We start from the raw sequence: 18,418 nt of genomic DNA on the forward strand, positions 1-18,418 counted from the left end.
TCATCAGTAAAAATTCGATTCTTCAAGTCTTCTGTGGACTTAGAGTGGTTGAGGCCTACACTATGTGAGCCCCTGGTCCAAAGTGAGCCCGTTTTTTAACCATAACACCTTCTGCCTGGATCTATTTCATGCGCAAGGAGAAAGTACCAATGATGTTAGTTTCTCTTTCTCTGTCAAGAGTCAAGGGCAGTCCACTCATCCTCCAAATTGAAAACTGTTGTATCAGAAACAATCCATTTCATCAGATGACTTTGTCCGAAAGGAATAAACCTTGTGAGGCAGTGAAGTGTGGCTGAGGCTGCCATCTGGTGGTTGAAAGGGACTCAGACGCTGGCAACCTTGGCCATACCTCGGGCTTCCCTGTTTGGTTGATATTAATTTCTCCACAAATATTTAAGAATGCCTATATGTGCCAGGCAACCATGTTGCAAACAGTAGTATTAACAGCATTGTTTTAAAATGGGAATTTTTTAGTTGAGTGCAAATAAAAACTTATACTGGAAATGTAAGGAAATGAAAAGTAGGTCTTTAAAACTTGTAAGCCATGAAATTCATGTCGAAACTACTTTTTCTATCCTACGCCATCTTTTAGGGTAGAGGGTTAGTAAATCTTGGACAGAGTTATAACATGGAGAGAGAAAGAGTGGGGAGCAGAGGGAGGAGAAAGGAGGGAGGGAGAGAAACTTGGAATGGGAGGTTCGTGGGGGCACAAGAGCTGAAAAGTTGATAGAACTTTCCAGAAAGTGTCATTCATACCTTATCTTTGCTTTTAGATTCCACTTTGGTGAAATATTTCTTCTGTTTATACTGTTGCAGAATATACAGAACCATCACCTGTATTTATGGAGCTGGTTTCATGCATTATTATGCTTTACACTTGGGACAGGTAGGTTGATGCTGGTGCCATCAGCGGGCCAGGGTTTTCTATCCACTTAGTGTCCATTCTTAGTGGCTTGCTTTTGTCCTCACGCTGGACTCTTCCATTGCAAGATGAACACTCAAGTCCTGAAGTATCATGACTGGGTTCAGAAAGGAGAAAAGGGGGCTGGTGCTGTAGCAGCTGTGTGTGTCCCCTTTTATCAGGAAAGCAAACACTTTTTTAGGGCAACCCTCCCTTTCCACCAACACACACACACACACACACACACAGAGCCAACTTCAGCTAATGCTTGTTGACCAGAATGGGTCAGAGGATCAACCCTAACAGCAAGGGAGGCTGGGGAACTGGGTAACAGGATTGTCATAATTGAAACCAGCCATGACCCGTTGTTGGAAGATGGGTTCATGGCTGCTCTGAACAAAATTAGGGTTCCATTAGCAGAGAGAAGAGAAACAGATATTGGATATTGTCTGCCCCAACATTCCATCACTTTTAGGACAGTTAGTAACTTTTCCTTCCTCTTTTATGCAGGGATTTAGAAGCCCCATAGCGAGGAGTTTCACAGTGACATAGAAAGGCGACTCCTCCCTCTTGGGGTCCCTCACTCCAATACGCTGCTAATCGTTGACAGAGTCAAGATTCAAACCCAGAGTTCCAGCTCCTCATTACTGCTGAACGCAGCCAAACACCTCCCAGGACAAAGCCAAGTGAGGCAGAGTCCCTGAGCTCAGGGCGTCCACAGGATCAGAGCCTGCTTGGGTTCTGGGCGCCCCGGGAGGGAGAAGCACTGCTCAGGCTGGCTCAGGCACTCCTACCCGGGACATCGACCAGGAGCCGGGCCTCCCGGGTCCCCTTCCCTCATGGATGAGCTATGTGGACTTGGGCAGGTAACTTGGCCTCTCTGAGCCTCAGACGTCACATCTGTAAGAGGAGAATGATAATAATTTTACTCACAGGAGTAAATGAGATATTAAAGGGCATCAAATAACTAGGAAATCTAAAACTATTCTACAAGAGAAAGTGTGTTTAAAATGTAGAAAACAAAACAAAAAGAACTAGCAAGCAGCCAAGGAACGCCAGCTACTATTACCATGATTGTTATGATTATTACTACGTTATCCTGGCAGGGATCGCTTTGGTCACTGCTTTATTGTTCTCCCTGGCCCAGGGCTGCCCATTCTGCTCCGTTTGTCTGAAGCACATTTACTAGTGCGGGTGGGCTCATGGTCTCAGGGGAAGCTCTGTCTCTCCACTCTTGTTCTAAACTTGTAGGCAGCCAGGCCTGGGAAACACAGTCTTGGTTTCCGAAAGCATCCCGGGCACCCTCTGCCTTTCCGTCTTCTTTCTTCACCTTGTCTGTCCTTCCTCGGAATCTCCTCCGTTCCAGAGCTGATTTTGAGTGACAGGCCCATGGATGATTCAGCCCCACCCTGGTCCTGCCAGTGGCCCCGCCCCACTGGTGAAACTTCTCCCCAGGAAACCTATCAGAAGCCCCACCCCTTCATTTTATAACGGAAGATGATTGGATAGCTGCAGGGAAGGAGCACGCCCGGCGTCCACCCAGGATGCTGCCCTACGTACCTCCCACACCCCGTTCTCCATTTACAGTGAGTTGTCCCTGAGACGATAAGGCGAACTTGGAGCCCCCTTCCCCCTAATCCTTGAAAATTACCTGAATTTTGGATTGGATTCCCCACGTGGCCACCAGAGGGAGCATTAAACACAAAGTCCAGTCCTATCCTTCCCCTCCCTACATACGTGCGGCCTGCCCCCTTCGGCCTCTCTGCCCCCCTCCCACCACGCAACCCCCTCTCCACCCTCCAGCCACACGGGCTGTCCCTCAAAGGGGACAAGCTCCCACTGGCCTCCCTCTGCCCCGAAGCTTCCCCAAACATCCCCGTATGGCTTTACTCTCCTTTCCGTCCCAGCTTAAAATCACCTCCTTGACCGCCCACCCCTAACCACAGCCGCTCCTGGCTTATCCCTGCACTTGTCATTCCTGGCTCATATCCTTGCTTGTGGTCATCTCTCAGGATTTTTCTACTTTCTTCTGGGTACCACCTGGAGGATTGCTTTCTTTGTCAAATGGAGACAGGCCAGTGATGGTTAATTGTATGTGTCAATTTGACCGGGCTAAGGGATGACCAGATAGCTGGCCAGACATATTTTCAGGTGTGTCTGTGAGGGTGTTTCCAAAGGGATTAGCATTTGAATTGGGAAACTGAGTAAAGATCATCACCCTCACCAGGGCAGATGGGCATCTTTCCAACCCACGGAGGGCCTGAAGAGAACAAAAGGACGGAGAATTTGCTGTCTGCTTGAACTGGAGCATCTCTGCTCTCCTGTCCTCGGACACTGATGCTCCTGCTATGCCCTGCATGGTGGTATGTGATGATGGCAGTGGACGTGTCTTGTTCCAAACATTCCCCAAATGTTCCTGGAACCATTCCCGAGTTGGCAGTCCTGTCTTGGCATTCAAAGTCTCAGTAGGTGTCATCCCAGCCGAATCCCCAGAAACTGGAAACATTCCACTCAGAGCCAGCCTGGAGCGTTTGTAACAAAACCCCATAGCTTTGACTCTTTTTCATTTCTTTTATTAGCATCAATATATACAAAGTGGAAAATGACTTCATTTCATTATTCTAGCTTAGAAAGTTTGTTTTGCATTTAATTCTATTTGGGCATAAAATGGAAATGAAAACTTCCCAGGAGAAGCCTACCTTTGGGGGTTCCGAACAACTCAATAAAACGTGACCTCAAATGACCCAGCGACCTCAAAAACATAGGAAAGTCATACCCTTTGGATTGACCAAAAGAAAGGTCATTTTTGCCCAAGGCTCACGCTCAGCCTACATCTACCTACGTATTTGCCCAGTCCCGTCCGTCTGCTTATACAACCATTTGGATCACGTAGCCACTTTGTTTCCTGCTGGGCTGTTTGGCAGTTTCCAAAGCTATCAGCCTGAGGTTCTGCAGGCTCTCCAAGGAGCTGGCTTCAAAAGATCATTTTTAAAGCATGTCCATGGAACTAAATAAGGATGGCCATCAAGTAGCAACCAGAATACTTATGTTGGCTAAATAATTCTACCCTCTACCACCAAAAAAAAGCAGAAAGATGAGTCCCAAGCCGAAGAGGGTTGAGTGTGTGCATTTTTAAAGCACAGGGCGGTAGCTGGCAGATACAGCTTATACGAATTAGCATGTAATACGCACCATCACGTGCATTCTTTGAAGCTCGAAATCTCTGTAAACGTATTTCCCCGATGTTTTACAAAGAGAAGCTTGTAGGACGGTTCAGTCTGTTCTCAAGTTTCTCAAGATTGTATCCTGTTCAAAAATATTTAATCCCAGCGGGTTTTAACATTGAGCTTATTAAAAACAGACATGACATGAGCTGAAATGAGATGCCTGGTAAATTTTTGGCACGATTATTATGATTTGTTTTACCTTTACATATTACAAAGACACATTCAGGTATTTTAAAAAGAAAAATAGACACCAACCTGTCTTTTCAATCACACTGTACATTGTCAAGCTTGCGTGATTCATCTTTTGACTAAAACAAACTTTTAAAACATGGTCACAGGTGCTGTATGACTAGGACAGAACTAAGACATTGGAATCCTGGAAAAAAAAAGAAAAATCAACACCTCTCTACCCCATCCAACAGCCAATAAGAACTCCTGGGCCATGGCCTGGCCAGTTTTAGGGAACAGGGTTAGAATAAAGATTTTATATTTTGTCAGTCTTTATGAAAGGCAAATATTTAGTGTTCACGTAACCACAGTATGTTCTAAAATTAAATATCATTAATAGAGGTCTTCATTCTGGATGACCCAGGGTTAGGGTTAGAATCAGCATCAAATAGATATAAAAGCAAAGATTTGATTCTGCCTTCAAAAAAAAAAGTTTGCATTATTTGCATTGCTGGTCTTTCTCCAGATATGACATTGCTCACTAATGGTCTGGAACATTTCTCCTCTGGTTCTTTCATAAAATGGGGTGGGCTTTGGGCAGCTGGAAAGCAGCCTTTTATGATCTCTTGCTGTGCAGCATGAATGCATGCTTGAAGGAACAGATGTGCAGGATTCTTTTCTGGCAGAAGGAAAATATTTGGGCCTCAGACCCCCCCCAAGATTGAGGTCCACGGTCCCGGCTGGGAGGAGAGGATGTGTGTGTGTGTGTGTGTGCGCGCGTGCACGCACAAAGCCAACTGCTGTATTCTGTTTCAGATGCTTCCTAAGCAAGCTACCAAAACATGGACTCCCAGCCATTCTCCCAAAGGCATGGCAGCCAGAAAGGTCTTGTTTGAAAACCAGCTGATTTAAAACAATTCTAGAGAGCACGGGAAGGCTCCAAAGAGGACCGCAAAAGCCACTGGGCCGGTGCGCCTCTCCGAGCCACTGGCTGACGCTAGGGACATGAATTAGCCTCACATGCACTTTTCCTTCCAAGCATCCTCACCCCTTGCCTTCTCTTTGCACCTATATTTAGAAAAGAATCTTCCAGATAATCACACACTCATCAGTCCTACTGGGTTGAGGTGAAAGGACTCTGATAAAATACCAGGATGCAGGATTAATGAGATGCTAAGAGTTCCTTTCTGGCCTAAAATTCCTCCTTCTCTCCTCACTGGAGTTCAAATCGTGTGATGTGGATGCCGTTGTGTTTTTAAGCCCCCCGTGCCTGTTCCTCGGCACCTCTACGGTCAAGCATTCACGCCACCATCCAACATCCGGGCAGAGCTTCAGAGAACAGAAAAGTAGTTTCTGCTCATAGGACCCTCCCTCCCTCCAAAATACTTGACTGCAAGTGTATTCTGAAGGTGCCACCTTTTATAGTGACAGTGCACTTGAGTCTCCCCTAGTTTGAGGGCTCTGGCAGTGCAGCACCCCGGGAGGGAAACAGAGCTCACCCCTGGACTTCTCCCCTGCAACCCAAAACCTCTTAACACTATGGGCGGTGCCGCTCACGCCTGCAAAGACTACAGATCTATCATCACAGCTTGAGGGTGGCCTTGCTGAACAAGGTGATCGATTCTGGCCCTTGGAGCATAAATTACCTGCTCTTTCACCGTTGAAACAGTGTCACGGAAAAGAACATTTTATTCTCTCGATTCCCTTAGCCAGCTTTCCCCCTCATCCACTTCTTCATTGGAACTCTCAGATCTCCCATCTTCTCTGAAAACTTTCCTTGTCATCTGTCACCTTTATAGAAAGAAAATATTTTCTTAGTTTGCCAGCATCCAGCGAGGCCAGGGTGGTGAAAGAGAATATTTATGTAACACCTTTGCTGCCTTCCGAGGGGCCATGGGAGGGAGGGGACGGGGCAGGATCTTTTAGAAGCTGGGGCAAATGGAAGGGAGAACACAGACTGGTTTTGGAGTAGAGCTGTTTAAGTCTCCGTGCTAGATTTCAACCCAAGTTAATCCAACAAGAAATACCCTTTCCAACCTAATCTTGGGACTTAGATTTGTACGAAAAACAGCATGGGCGTGGATCCTGAAGATGCACGCGATCTGACGCAGCCGTAGCATGGCATTGCTGATAGGAGAAGCAGCCTGTTGCCGTTTTTTTTTTTTTTTTCCCTCTTCCCTCTACTGCTGTGTTTGCTATTTTACAGGTCCTCCACCTGCCTTCAGGATTGAGGCTGTACCACTAATTTGGCTGCAGCTGCAATACATCCAACCACACCTATTTCGATTTTAAATATAATAAATACAGTGAAGAAAACAGTAAGTCTTCAGTAAAGAGTCTAAAGAAAAGACAGCCGACACTCTGGGCTTTCCATCAAATGCCACATAGTCTCTGGATGAATTTCTCGAGGAGGTTGTAGTTGAGTTTGTATCTGTAAGTTCCCTTCTCACGTGGAGCTCTCTCTAGATGGAAACTTCATACTCTCTGGTTTCCTGCGAGAGAGAGAAGCACAGATCTGTTGACCCCTTGTGTGGCAGAGTGACTCATGCATCGTTCTGGATCTTCACCCTTCCCTGTAGCCAAGATACTGGGCATAGGACTTTGCAGTGCTCTTTACTCTGACCTTGACTTGCTTTTACCAATGGGTTATGGGAAAGTGGGTCATAAGAGGGGCTTGAAAAGTGCCTGTGTGTTTCTGCTGCTGGTGTCCTGCCCTTCTGCCTTCACCATGAGTAGAGCATGCCTTTAGCACCAGCAAGAAGATGAGAGTCATGGACAGCAGAGCTGAGTCATCAGCCAACCACAGATGTGTGAGTGAGCACTGCCAAACCAGGACTACCACCCGGCTGAAACTAGCTGAAAACACTGCCCCGTGGACTGATGAGCAAATTAACGCTTGTTACTTTGAGCGACTGAGTTTTGGGATTGTTACTCAGCATTATCACAGTGCTCGGTGACTGATACATATACGAATAAGTCTTAATAAGGTCTAGTTTCTAAAGTGCTATTTTTCATCAGCTTGACCTTCTCTGAGGATTCAGAAACAAGCTATACACAATGTAAAGTAACATATGACCTTGTCTTACCAGTGCCATATCTAAAATGACCACAACATGTAGGCAGCAACCAGTTCAATTTCTCCAATACTCATGGAGTGTGTGTAATATACTCCAGACCCTCAGGGCAAAGGAGTAGGGAGATAGAAGAAGTCATAGGCTCGGCCCCATGTCACTGTCACATGCTTTAATGGAGGTCTACAGTTCCCACTGGGTCAACACAGATAAGCAGTTCTGTCTGTGCTTCATGGTAGATGGAAGTGTGGGGGGCAGGCTCCAAGGTGGTCCTCAGGATCCCCAGCCTCCTGGTATTCACATTCCTCGTATGATCCCTTCCCCTTAACTGTATGCAGAACCTATGATTTGCTTCTAAGCAACAGAATACAGCAAAGGTGCTAGGATGTCACATCCATGTTTATATTTTGTAGGATTGTGACCTCTCTCTCTCTCTCTCTCTCTCTCGTGCTGACTCTGAAAAAGCAAGCTGCCATGTTGTGAGTTGTTCTATGGAGAGGGACACATAGAAAGGAACTGAGGTTGACAGCATGCAAGAAACTGAGCCCCTCAGTCCAACGACCTGCAAGAAACTGGATGCTATCAACAATCATGTGAGCTTGGAAGTGGATCCTTCCCCAGTCAAGCCGCAGATGAGACTGCAGCCTTGACTGACACCTTGATTGTAGCCTGTGAGTCCTGGAGCAGAGGACCTACATAAGCTGTGCCTGGACTCCTGACCTACGGAATCTATGGGGTAATAAATGTGTGTCCTTTAGGCTCCTAAATTTGCAATAATATTGTTACATATCAATTGATAACCAACAGGAGGTCAGAGTAAGCAGGAGTGACGGAAGGTTAGCACGGACAAGGAACAAGTCAAGTTTATGCCCCCAATGTTGGGAGATGATTGTACATCATCACACAGTGAATTTGAAGGGTTGTGGTTTTGCAAACTCATGACCAGCCTTCTTGTTCTTCACACATGCCTCTGGGCCTTTGCATGTGCTCTCCTGTCTTCCTGGCATCTTCTTCAGCCACCTTATATGACTCAGCTTTCTCAAAGATGAGATGAGATGGCCTTCTCCCATCCCATCAAACACTCATAGCACCCTGTCCAGTTTCTTTCATGGCCCTTAAAAATTATGGTTTGTTGCAATCAAGATATTCACTGGCATATTTGATTGTTTGAGGTTCAAGGAGAGGCAAGAAAGTCTAACAGAGTTTGCATCCTGGCTGCAGGCTGTGTGTTCTGGCTGTGTGCAATCTTGACCAAATCGTTTGTCCTCTCCCTGAACCTCAATGTCCTCATCAGTCAATCAGAAATAACTAGAGAATCCATCACAAAGAGTTACAAGGATTCAAGGGGATTATGCATTTAAGGTGCCTGGCCCATAATATTACTATTACCATTACTACTACTACCACTACTACTACTACTACTACTATTATTATTGATATCTGTCTCCTTTGTGAGATTATAAGCTCATTAACGGAAGGACTGTGTCTATTTGGTTCAGCTGTGTCCCTAGTACCAACACAAGGCTGCTGCTCAAATGTGTGGGGATGGTGCACACTGCCATTCAATAAGAAATGTAGTTTAATAAGATGTTGGGAACGCTGCCCACTGCCACCAGGCCACCGCTGGGCTCTGACCCAACTCAGCTGTCTCTCCATGGGTCTCTGGTGCAGCCCCTCCTTTCTGTGACCATTCTGCTAAGAACAAACAGTTACAGGCTTGTCATCAGTTCCTAGAACGAGCTGAGTTCTCCAGCAGTTACCTCAATAGGGGTCTTGGCGGGGATGAGACAGGAGGACCACTGGCCATGCCTTTCTGCCAGCAGCATCATGAGCAAAAGGAAATTAAACCTCCCATTTCGATGTCGATGGATTCAGAGCAAAGAGGGAGGCACCAGGGAGAGAAGAGAGACCCACTCACCCCTGTCTCATAAATGGGGTTGTCGAACTCGGTTTCCACGGTGATCTGGCTGTAGGGGTGGGAGTACATCAGGGGCAGGCGGAGGTTGGAGTAATAGCGGCATCTGGAGAAGAGACGGTGAAGGGAAGAGAAGTTACTTTTCCTGGACGAGGAGACACCTTACAGTCCCACAGGGGAACGGTGGGTGCCACTTCCTGAGCATGGGCACCTCCATGGATAACAAAGAGGATGTGTGGAGACAGCCTCCTGTAGGTGAGAATCCGAGTGGGGTGAAAGCTGAAATCATAATCGCTCTCAATTTCTAACCCAGTCAGTGACCCTTAAAGCCCCGGACCTCCCCTTACTGCAGCTTAATGTGTTTTCTCCTGTAAGATGATACAAGTCCCTCTTTAATGCAAAGAGCAAGCGCAATAATAATGAGCATTTATTAAGCATATACTGTGTTGCCTCAGAGCAGCCTTCCCTGACCACCTATTTAGATCTGGTCTCTGTTCCCACACCCTGTCTCTTTCCTTTATTGTGTTTATTATAGTGTGTGATAATGTGTGTATTTCTCCTCTCCCCCTTCCAGACTGTGAGCTCCACAGGGACCATTTAGAGTAGGCAAATGCCTGCCTCAGGGCCTTTGCACATGCTGCTTCTCTGCCTGGAATCCTCCTCTCCCAGATATTTGCATAGTTTACTCATTGTTGCTTTCAAGCTCTTACTCAAATGTGATTTCTCACTGGGGCCTCCTCTAACCCTCCCCCACTTAAAATGCAACCCCTGCCTCACCCCAGCTCCCTTTTTCTCTCTTCTAAGTTTTCTTTTTCTCCCTGCATTTTTCACCTTCTAATGTACTACTTACTTTTATATTATACTTTACTTATTGTCTCTCTTCCCCCATCAGAACCTGTGCCCCACATGTCAACAATTTCTTTTTGTTTTGTTCACGACGATGGTCTTAGAGCCCAGAAAATGGCCTGGTACAGAGTCGGTGCTCAATAATTGTGAAATTGAACAAATTAGTGAATATGCTAGCCATAGATGAATATCTTCCTTCCTTATTAAAGGCACGTTCTATGATCCCCGACACCTGGGACAATGACATTAGACTGTCAATACATACGTGTTGAATAAATGAGGGAATGAATGATTGAATGAAGGAAAGAATGAGTCAGTGTGCCTGGCAATAGGAAATGTCTCTCTCTCCCATTAAACATTAGCTCTGTGAGGTCAGGAGAGTGTCTGCCTGATTTGTTGCTGCATGCTCAGCCCTCCTACCATGAAGGGTTGGCAGGCGCACGATCTAAATATTTCTCAGAGTTGAATTGAATCACACCATCCCTTCAATCACACAAATGCCACTGTCCCCAAGAGTGGAGACCCTGAGGCTCAGGGTCCAGTGACGAGCCCAGGCCCCCAGCACGCTGGTCGCTGAGTGGGTGAGAGCCCCACTCCCACCCGAAGCCCCATACCTGGTGATGTAAATGTAGGCTCCTCCCAGCAGTAAGGAGATGATGAGGACTGGGATGAAGATAGCCAGTGCCATGTTTCCCCCTTCCAGAGACGTCTCAGCTGCCGCTTCTGCTACTAAACGCACAAGCCAGTGAGGGCACCTGGCTCCCAGGGGAGTACCCGCCCTCCCAGCCCTGCACCCACTCCAAGGCCTAATGTCACAGAGCCAGCCACTGGAGAACCATCTCCAGAAGGGAGAAGAGGCAGAGAGTAAAGGAAATGGTGCTGGTTCTTGGCAACAGAGCCCCAGACCCATTCTTGGATGGGGTGGTCATCAGTTGAAATCTGGTTAAAATCCAATTCCAGGGAAGACTTGGAGAAAATCCCCAACGTGCTAACTGGAAAGGCAGATTTGCCTGACAGTCCATGGAGAAGACAGAGTTGTGTCTAGACTGGCAGGTCCCTCCCAGACCTGCTCAATCAGACCCTCCAGCAGAGGGCGCTGGGCAGCTGGGTCAGTGCTCGGTACCTGCACACCTCATGACACCCCAACTGCACACCCCGTGACACCCTAACAGTGAAGACACAGTTTTCACCCTCAGAGGCCACGGCTGCACACTCTCAGGCAACCCTCTCGGCCTCACCTGGGGCCTCCCGCTACCTCCCAGTGGTTAGCAGAAATCACAAGAACTATGACGATTATTGTGGAGGTGGAGGGGGGGAAGGGGGCGTTTTCCGAGCAAGGCTTGAAGGCAGACTCCACATCCCTTCTGGACACATTTTTCTCTGCCGTTCCCCACAGCCACGTCTAACAGAGCTCGGCGTTACGCAAATCTGCAATCTGTTAACCACCACTCCTTGGGTCTGAAAAATCAATCTTAATACCCATGATAAACGTGTGAGCCCAGAACATTACGATGGCATCACACCCTCTGAGCAACCCAGGCCTTTGAGATGTTCTCATGGTTCATTGGCCGGTGCAAGACAGCAAAGGAAGGACCTGAATAGAGCCTAACACCATAAATGCCCTTTTTCTTCTAGCGGAGTGACTAATACATGCTCCCCACAACCTACACATATATTTGAGCTCCGGCTCTGTCTGCTTGGATTAAAATGTCATCTGTTGCAGGAAAGAGCAACGAATGACATGTAATTTCCACTGCCCCAGATTCTGAGTGAACAATTTATTGTCAGAAAGATAAGTGGCTCCAAAAATAATTTTTAAAACTGTCCAATTGGTTATATATATATTTTTTAACAAAACAAAATGTTATTTTTTTCCTGACACGACAGCCCAGGGAGTGGTTTTGTACCAAACTGAACGAAGGTTATACAGAATGCAGAACATTTTACGTGTGGGATGCATTGAAAAGGGAAGATAAAACAAAATCCTGGATCACTTTTAGCATCTGTTCCACACTAATAAATCTCCCTTGGTAATTTCTAACAAGAACAGAAAACAAGGGGGATCCAGGGGCAGCTATTTTGGGGAAGAAAAAGACGGAGGGGCAAACAGACCACAGAGAATCCCCTGGGGAAGACCTTTCCCTCCCGAAACCAGGAGCTTGCTCAGCATGAAAGGTGAGGCATCTCTGGATTTAGCTCCCCCAGATAGCACCACATGGCTGAAAAGTTTTACAAGAGGGTATGTGTTTCTCAGGCACGTGAACTCCCAGATGTTTTTACCTCGTCATCATGAACAGAACGGGCGTCAAATCTCTTTCAGGTCATAGTTAGGACTATAAGTTGCAAATTCAATGATTTTTTTGTTCTTTACAATGTCATTTGTTTTGAAATTACCTTCAGCAGTGTGAAGGCAGAATTTTTTGCTTAATTTTCTGTTAAGCGCCTGGATAAGGATCTCCAAGGACCTTCCCTTGCTTTCTGCTATTAGCTTGGTTTATGGGATTTTTTTCTTCATGGGACTCACCTTCTAAAGCATGTTCAAAGCTGTCTTGATTAACTGAAAGAGAAATTGGAGCATTGGTCAATGTCAAGTGAATTCACTCTGTTTGCATGAAGCCTCCCCCAAATTAGGTGCAAAAGTCCATTCCATGCTTTGCTGTAGTGCTGTGGTTTTGTTTGTTTATATTTTTTAATCTTAGGCTACTGGAATTAGTGGAAATGCCTGGACTCATTCCCTTCCTAAGTTCCTGAGAGAAGATGAGACAGATATGAAAGGAAAAGGACAATAATTACTGAATACTCACCACATGTCAGATACTGGGCATCAAGAGCTTTATATATATTCGCTCACTTAACACTCACAACAATCTCATTAGGTAGATACTATTCTCATCCCCATTTAACAGATGAGCAAACAGAGGTTCAGAGAAGTGAAGTGATTTCTCTGACACCACACAGCTCCTAAGTGATGGAGGCAGGATTTAAACTTGCTTGGCTTTCTTGGGCCTTTGCTCTTAACTACATAGTCCTGGTCTCTTCAGTGCTTTTGTGTCGGACTAAGGCTGATGAATGGTGAGGGGCAAGACAAAATTCCAAATCCGAAATCCTGAGCCCAGCCAGAGGTGAAACTGTTTTCCCGCTTTGAAATATACATTTATATGAACCTTTCTAATTTCACTTTTATTCCATATTGATTTGGAATATAGGATTTTTATTCCATATTTTCATTCCTTCATTGCCATAGACTGGAACTCTCTGGAGTTGGTTTATTCCCTGGATTCCCTGTATAACTTCTCTGGAAGTTCAGGATGATGGGGGCTGGTGTCTTCACGCTTTGGCATCCAAGTCATCATGATAGCTGAGCACAAAAATATACCCACAGGGACGGGGTTCAGGGATGCAAAACCCCCAGAGTGAAGGGTTTCGATGGAAAGATTGCATGATAAGGTCGTGGGAGGAGCTGGCCCCCAAAGGCCCAGCAATAGCCGTGTCCTACATAATACGGAGATTTCCTAGTTAGAGCTTTGGTCAAAGTGACTCTCTGACTTTCATCGTTATCATGTGATGATAACAGAACCAGCCGACAAAAAAGCTAACTAACTAACTAACTAACTGACTGCAGACATCTCTGGAGCCAGGGCATTAGGAAAATGCAAAGATTAAGGCAGATGCTTCCTACCCAAGACATGAATGGGACCTTGATTGCGTGTCTGGGAGGGCACGAGCTTCCATGAAATCTTAGAAATGGAAGGAAATGTTGAACCTCTGAGTGTGATCAGTGGGCCCCGGGGGCACGTGCTAAGAGGCAGCTTCCTGGGCCCTTTCCTGGACCTGCCAGGGCGGCGTCCTTGGGAACCCAGGGCCCCTGAGTCCCAGGGGGTGGCCTCACACTGGTGCTCTGTCATTTCTCCAACTCTAGACCACAAACGATGGACTCCACTTTTTTGGGGAAGAGGAAGTGATTTATTATTTCATTACAGGGTTGGCAGGGTGGGTCACAGGAGTGGAAATGGAGAGGAGAGAATAGGGCAATGGTCTCCCAAGACAATGTCTTTCCTGCTAGACGGTCTGTCGTACCTGAGGGGCCAGGACTGCCTCACCTGGTGGGGTTTCAAAGGCAGGGAATTTATAATTAGCAGAAGTGGGTTCAAATCCGAGATTTGTCTTGTACCAGTTGTGTGGTTTGGGGTAAGTCATTTAACCTCTGTGAGCCTCTCTGTCCACATCTGTGAAATGGGTATGACGGCTCACCTATCTCAGAGTATGGTCATGAGGCAATTCAGGGAAAATCTTTTTTTATAGGTACAATTCACATAACATAAAATTAACCATTTTAATTCAGTGTCCAATTCAGGGGCATTTAGTACATTCACAATAGTGCAAGCATCACCTCTATCTAGTTCTAAAACATTTTCATCATCTCAAAAGGAGATTCAGTATCAATTAAGCAGTTACTCTTCCCTCCCCACCAGCACCTGGGGAGCTCTAATCTGAGTTCCATCTCTATGGATTTACCTATTCTGGATATTTCATTCGAATTGAATCATACAATGTGTGGCCTTTTGTGTCTGGCTTCTTTCACTGAGCATAACCTTTTCAAGGTTCATCCATGTTACAGCATTCCTGTTTACGGCTGAACAATATTCCCTTATATGAACATGCCACATTCTGCTTATCCATTCACCAGCTGATGGACATTTGGGTCGTTTCCATCTTTTGTGAATAATGCTGCTACGATCATTTGTACAAGTGTTGGTTTGAATACCTGTTTTCAATTACTTTGTGCCTATACCCAGGAGTAGAAATTCTGGCCGGGAAAGTATTTTTAAGCCTTAATGCTGAACTTCATGAACGAGCATTTGGGGATCCGCTGAAGTTACGGGTTCCCAAGTAGAAATGTAAAACTGCATGTTTCGGTTCCCCCGGGGGAGAGAATTCAGAGTTTTCTGCCTGATTCTCAAAAGGGTATTAACACCATAAAAGGTTAAATCCACTTGCCTAAAGCGTTGAACATATTTAGGATATGATTATGATTTTCACACCTCAAAGACGCGGATAAATGGATCCAAATCTCACTAGGTATGCCCTAACTTAATTTCAACGATGAGTGGTTCACTGATTCTAAAATACACTTCCCCCGCTTTTCACCATCTCTGAGATGGGGGGTGTCTTACAATCACTGGGGTATTACAATCGCTGCCACCAGGTGGCGCTCAAGATGCCTGTGCTTGTGCAATCATCAGCCCAGGACCATCAGTACCTGGAGGATAGGTGTGAGCATCTTGGGAGAACGCCCAGAGGCGACAGGGGAACACCCATCACCCTTGGGAACCACGTGGTTGTGAGAAGGGGGTGCAGGAGGCGGGAAACGTTTCAGCAACGTTGTCCAAGCAGGAGTCAAAAGCAGGCTGCCTCTCCTTTATGATAAAAACCTAAGCTCTTTTAGTAGGTAAAAACAAAAATGCTAAGCAAGGAGAAGGCACCGTGTCATAGTTTAATTGGCAGCCATGTCCTTTCTCAGCAGTGCAGAAAATAACGGTGGTGTCTTAGATTTAGTGAAACACAGTAGCCTGGCTTTTTAGAGCAAGTTTAGAATCGCTGCAAGTCAGTCTTTACATCTCTGGGTCCCTCATTCCCTGGGACTTCGGGGGTGGGGAGGTGGTGGTTTCTTTACCTTTACAGACGGGCAGGGGCCCATTCCAGTGGGATGGCTGTCCCAGGATGCATCGAATGGTCACTTCGCCCATGAGCTCGAAGCCCTCATAGCACATGAAGGTGAGGGACTCTCCTGGCAGGTAGAGTCGTTTGTACAGGATTTGGTACCCATTTTCAGGTAACCCTGGGTTGTCACATGCCAGGGACTCCTCCGCTGAAATGCAAGCCAAAAGGAGCTCTGATGAGACGATGTAAATCTTTGGGGACTCCTACTCAGGGCCTGTGTGATCTGAGGCCAGTCTCTCCAGCATCACTTCTCTGCATCCCCACCTTGCACTGAACTGTTGCCCACTCCTCAAACTCACCTTTCCCTCTCCCACCTCTGGGCATGGGTTACACATGGGCACAGTAGGATATACTAAGCTGTGGAATCTGGGTTAAAAATCTGGGTTCTGCTACTTACTAGCTGTGTGACCTCCAGCAAGGGCGACAACCTCTCTGAGCCTCAGTTTCCTCATCAGTAAAATGGCAATAATAGCAGTACCTATCTCACAGGGACTTGGAAGATTAAACAAGATAATGTGTGCAAATGCTTAGCATGCCCTTGAAATGTAAGTACTCAGTAAATAATGGACGGTGGTGTCGCTAAATTATGAAATATTCCTCCTGCTTCTCACCTTATACCTCACCTGCCCACACAGCCTGGATAAGTCTTGTTTTTCAATACTCAGTCCTCATATCTCCTCCTTCAGGAAGCCTTCCCTGATGCCCCCTACCCCTAATTGAGTCACTAATCTCACTGGAGATGAGCCTGTTAAGGCATGCTGGAAGCTCAGGGCCTGGTATACAGCAGGAACACAAATGACCCTAACATATACAGCAGGAGCATCATAAGTGATGCCTGCTAGCTTAAGACTTATTGGAGAGTTGAACCTGCCAGTTTGACCCATTCCAGGGCCAGTGTGTGATCTAGTTCCTTTTCAGCACATGGATGGACTGGAAAGCCAGCAAAAACTGCTGTGCACACAAGACCACACATCCTGAAACATTAAAAATTCTTATTATTAAAAAATTTAAACTGGGTAAAATCTCCATAATATAAAATTTACCACCTTAACCATTTTAAGTATACAGTTCAGTAGTGTCAAATACATTCCCATTGTTGTACAATCAATCTCCAGAACTCTTCATCTTCCCAAATGGAAACTCCGTCCCCATTAAACACTAACTCCCCATCTCCCCTCCCAACCAGCCCCTGGCAACCACCATTCTACTTTCTGTCTCTATGACTTTGACTACTCTAGGGACCACGTATAAGTGGAATCCTCCAGTATTTGTCGTTTTGCGACTGGCTTATTACACTGAGCATAATATCCTCAAGGGTCATCCATGTTGTAGCTTGTGTCAGAATTTCCTTCCTTTTTAAGGCTGAATCATATTCCATTGTATGGCTGGACAACATTTTGTTTATTCATCCATCCATCAATGGACACTTGAATGGCTTCCCCTTTCAGCTATTGTGAATAATGCTGCTATGAACATGGGTGTGCAAATACCTCTTTGAGACCCTGCCTTCAATTCTGTGGGTAGATACCCAGAAGTGGGATTTCTGGACCATACACTAATCCTACATGTAACTTTCTGAGGAACCACCATCCCATTTTCTACAGTGGCAGCACCATTTTACATTCCCACAAACAGAGAACAAGGGGTTTTCTACGCCAAATCCTAAAACATTTTCTTCCTTCTGGATCTTGCTTTGCTGTACAAAGACCCAAGTCTTTACATATCACAGCTGCACCTGCCATACATGTTTCAGAGAAACAAGCTTCTGTCCACAGCTTCCAATACTCACTTGATTAGTGAAACTCGGAAGAGATGACATGCTGTCTCTTTTACCTGAAGGATTCCTGTAATATCTGAGTTATTTTTACAACCTACTAGTGTAATCCCCCAGCTTGCCATCACCCTGACTCTGCAGGCCCTCGGTTTAGAACGTGGAGCAGGTGGGTCTTTTATTATTTCATACCTGGTGATTCCACTGCGCTTGGAGAAGAGGCAGTGTCTCCAGATTGGGCTATTAGGGCTTTGTCCATCTGCTTCCTGCCTCCCTCTCAAATGGTTCCTCACTTTACATCGAACTAGTCACATTTTGCCAGATGGGTTACTCTGTTTCACCCCTTTGTGCTTTGCCTATGCTGTTCCCTCTGTCTGAGATGCCCTTCCCCTTCCTATCTAAAGGAGAGTGACATAAATACACTACCATGTGTAAAATAGATAGCTAGTGGGAACCTGCTGTATAGCACAGGGAGCTCAGCTTGGTGCTCTGTGATGACCTAGAGGGGTGGGATGGGGAGGGGGGTGGGAGGGAGGTCCAAATGGGAGGGGATATGCGTATACATGTAGCTGATTCGCTTCATTGTACAGCAGAAACTGGCACAACATTGTAAAGCAATTATACTCCAATAAAAAAAAAATAAAGGAGAGTGCAGTGGAAGGGCTAAGACAGCCCTTAATAATCTTCACCTGCTGGTATTAACGCTCTTTGCGGCTCTTTGTAGCAGGACCTGTGACTCACTTCCAACCAATAAAGTATCAATACAGCAAAGATGAAGGGCTGTCACTTCCGTGAGGA

General features: G+C 46.0%; 1 protein-coding gene across 1 annotated transcript in view; it reads right to left on the reverse strand.

The window, feature by feature from the left end:
* Positions 1–3,452: 3,452 nt before the first annotated feature.
* SEZ6L (seizure related 6 homolog like) overlaps positions 3,453–18,418 on the reverse strand; it is a 201,072-nt gene continuing 186,106 nt past the window's right edge. The window contains exons 14-18 of the mRNA XM_036823427.1: positions 15,803–15,997; positions 12,653–12,685; positions 10,743–10,857; positions 9,286–9,388; positions 3,453–6,788 (exon numbers count right to left, since the gene is read on the reverse strand). Of these exons, the coding sequence (XP_036679322.1) occupies positions 6,759–6,788; positions 9,286–9,388; positions 10,743–10,857; positions 12,653–12,685; positions 15,803–15,997 (476 nt within the window). The 3' untranslated portion in view covers positions 3,453–6,758. The remainder of the gene's footprint in view (positions 6,789–9,285; positions 9,389–10,742; positions 10,858–12,652; positions 12,686–15,802; positions 15,998–18,418) is intronic.

The sequence above is a fragment of the Balaenoptera musculus genome, chromosome 14 (assembly GCF_009873245.2).
Source record: "Balaenoptera musculus isolate JJ_BM4_2016_0621 chromosome 14, mBalMus1.pri.v3, whole genome shotgun sequence".
Taxonomy (NCBI): domain Eukaryota; kingdom Metazoa; phylum Chordata; class Mammalia; order Artiodactyla; family Balaenopteridae; genus Balaenoptera; species Balaenoptera musculus.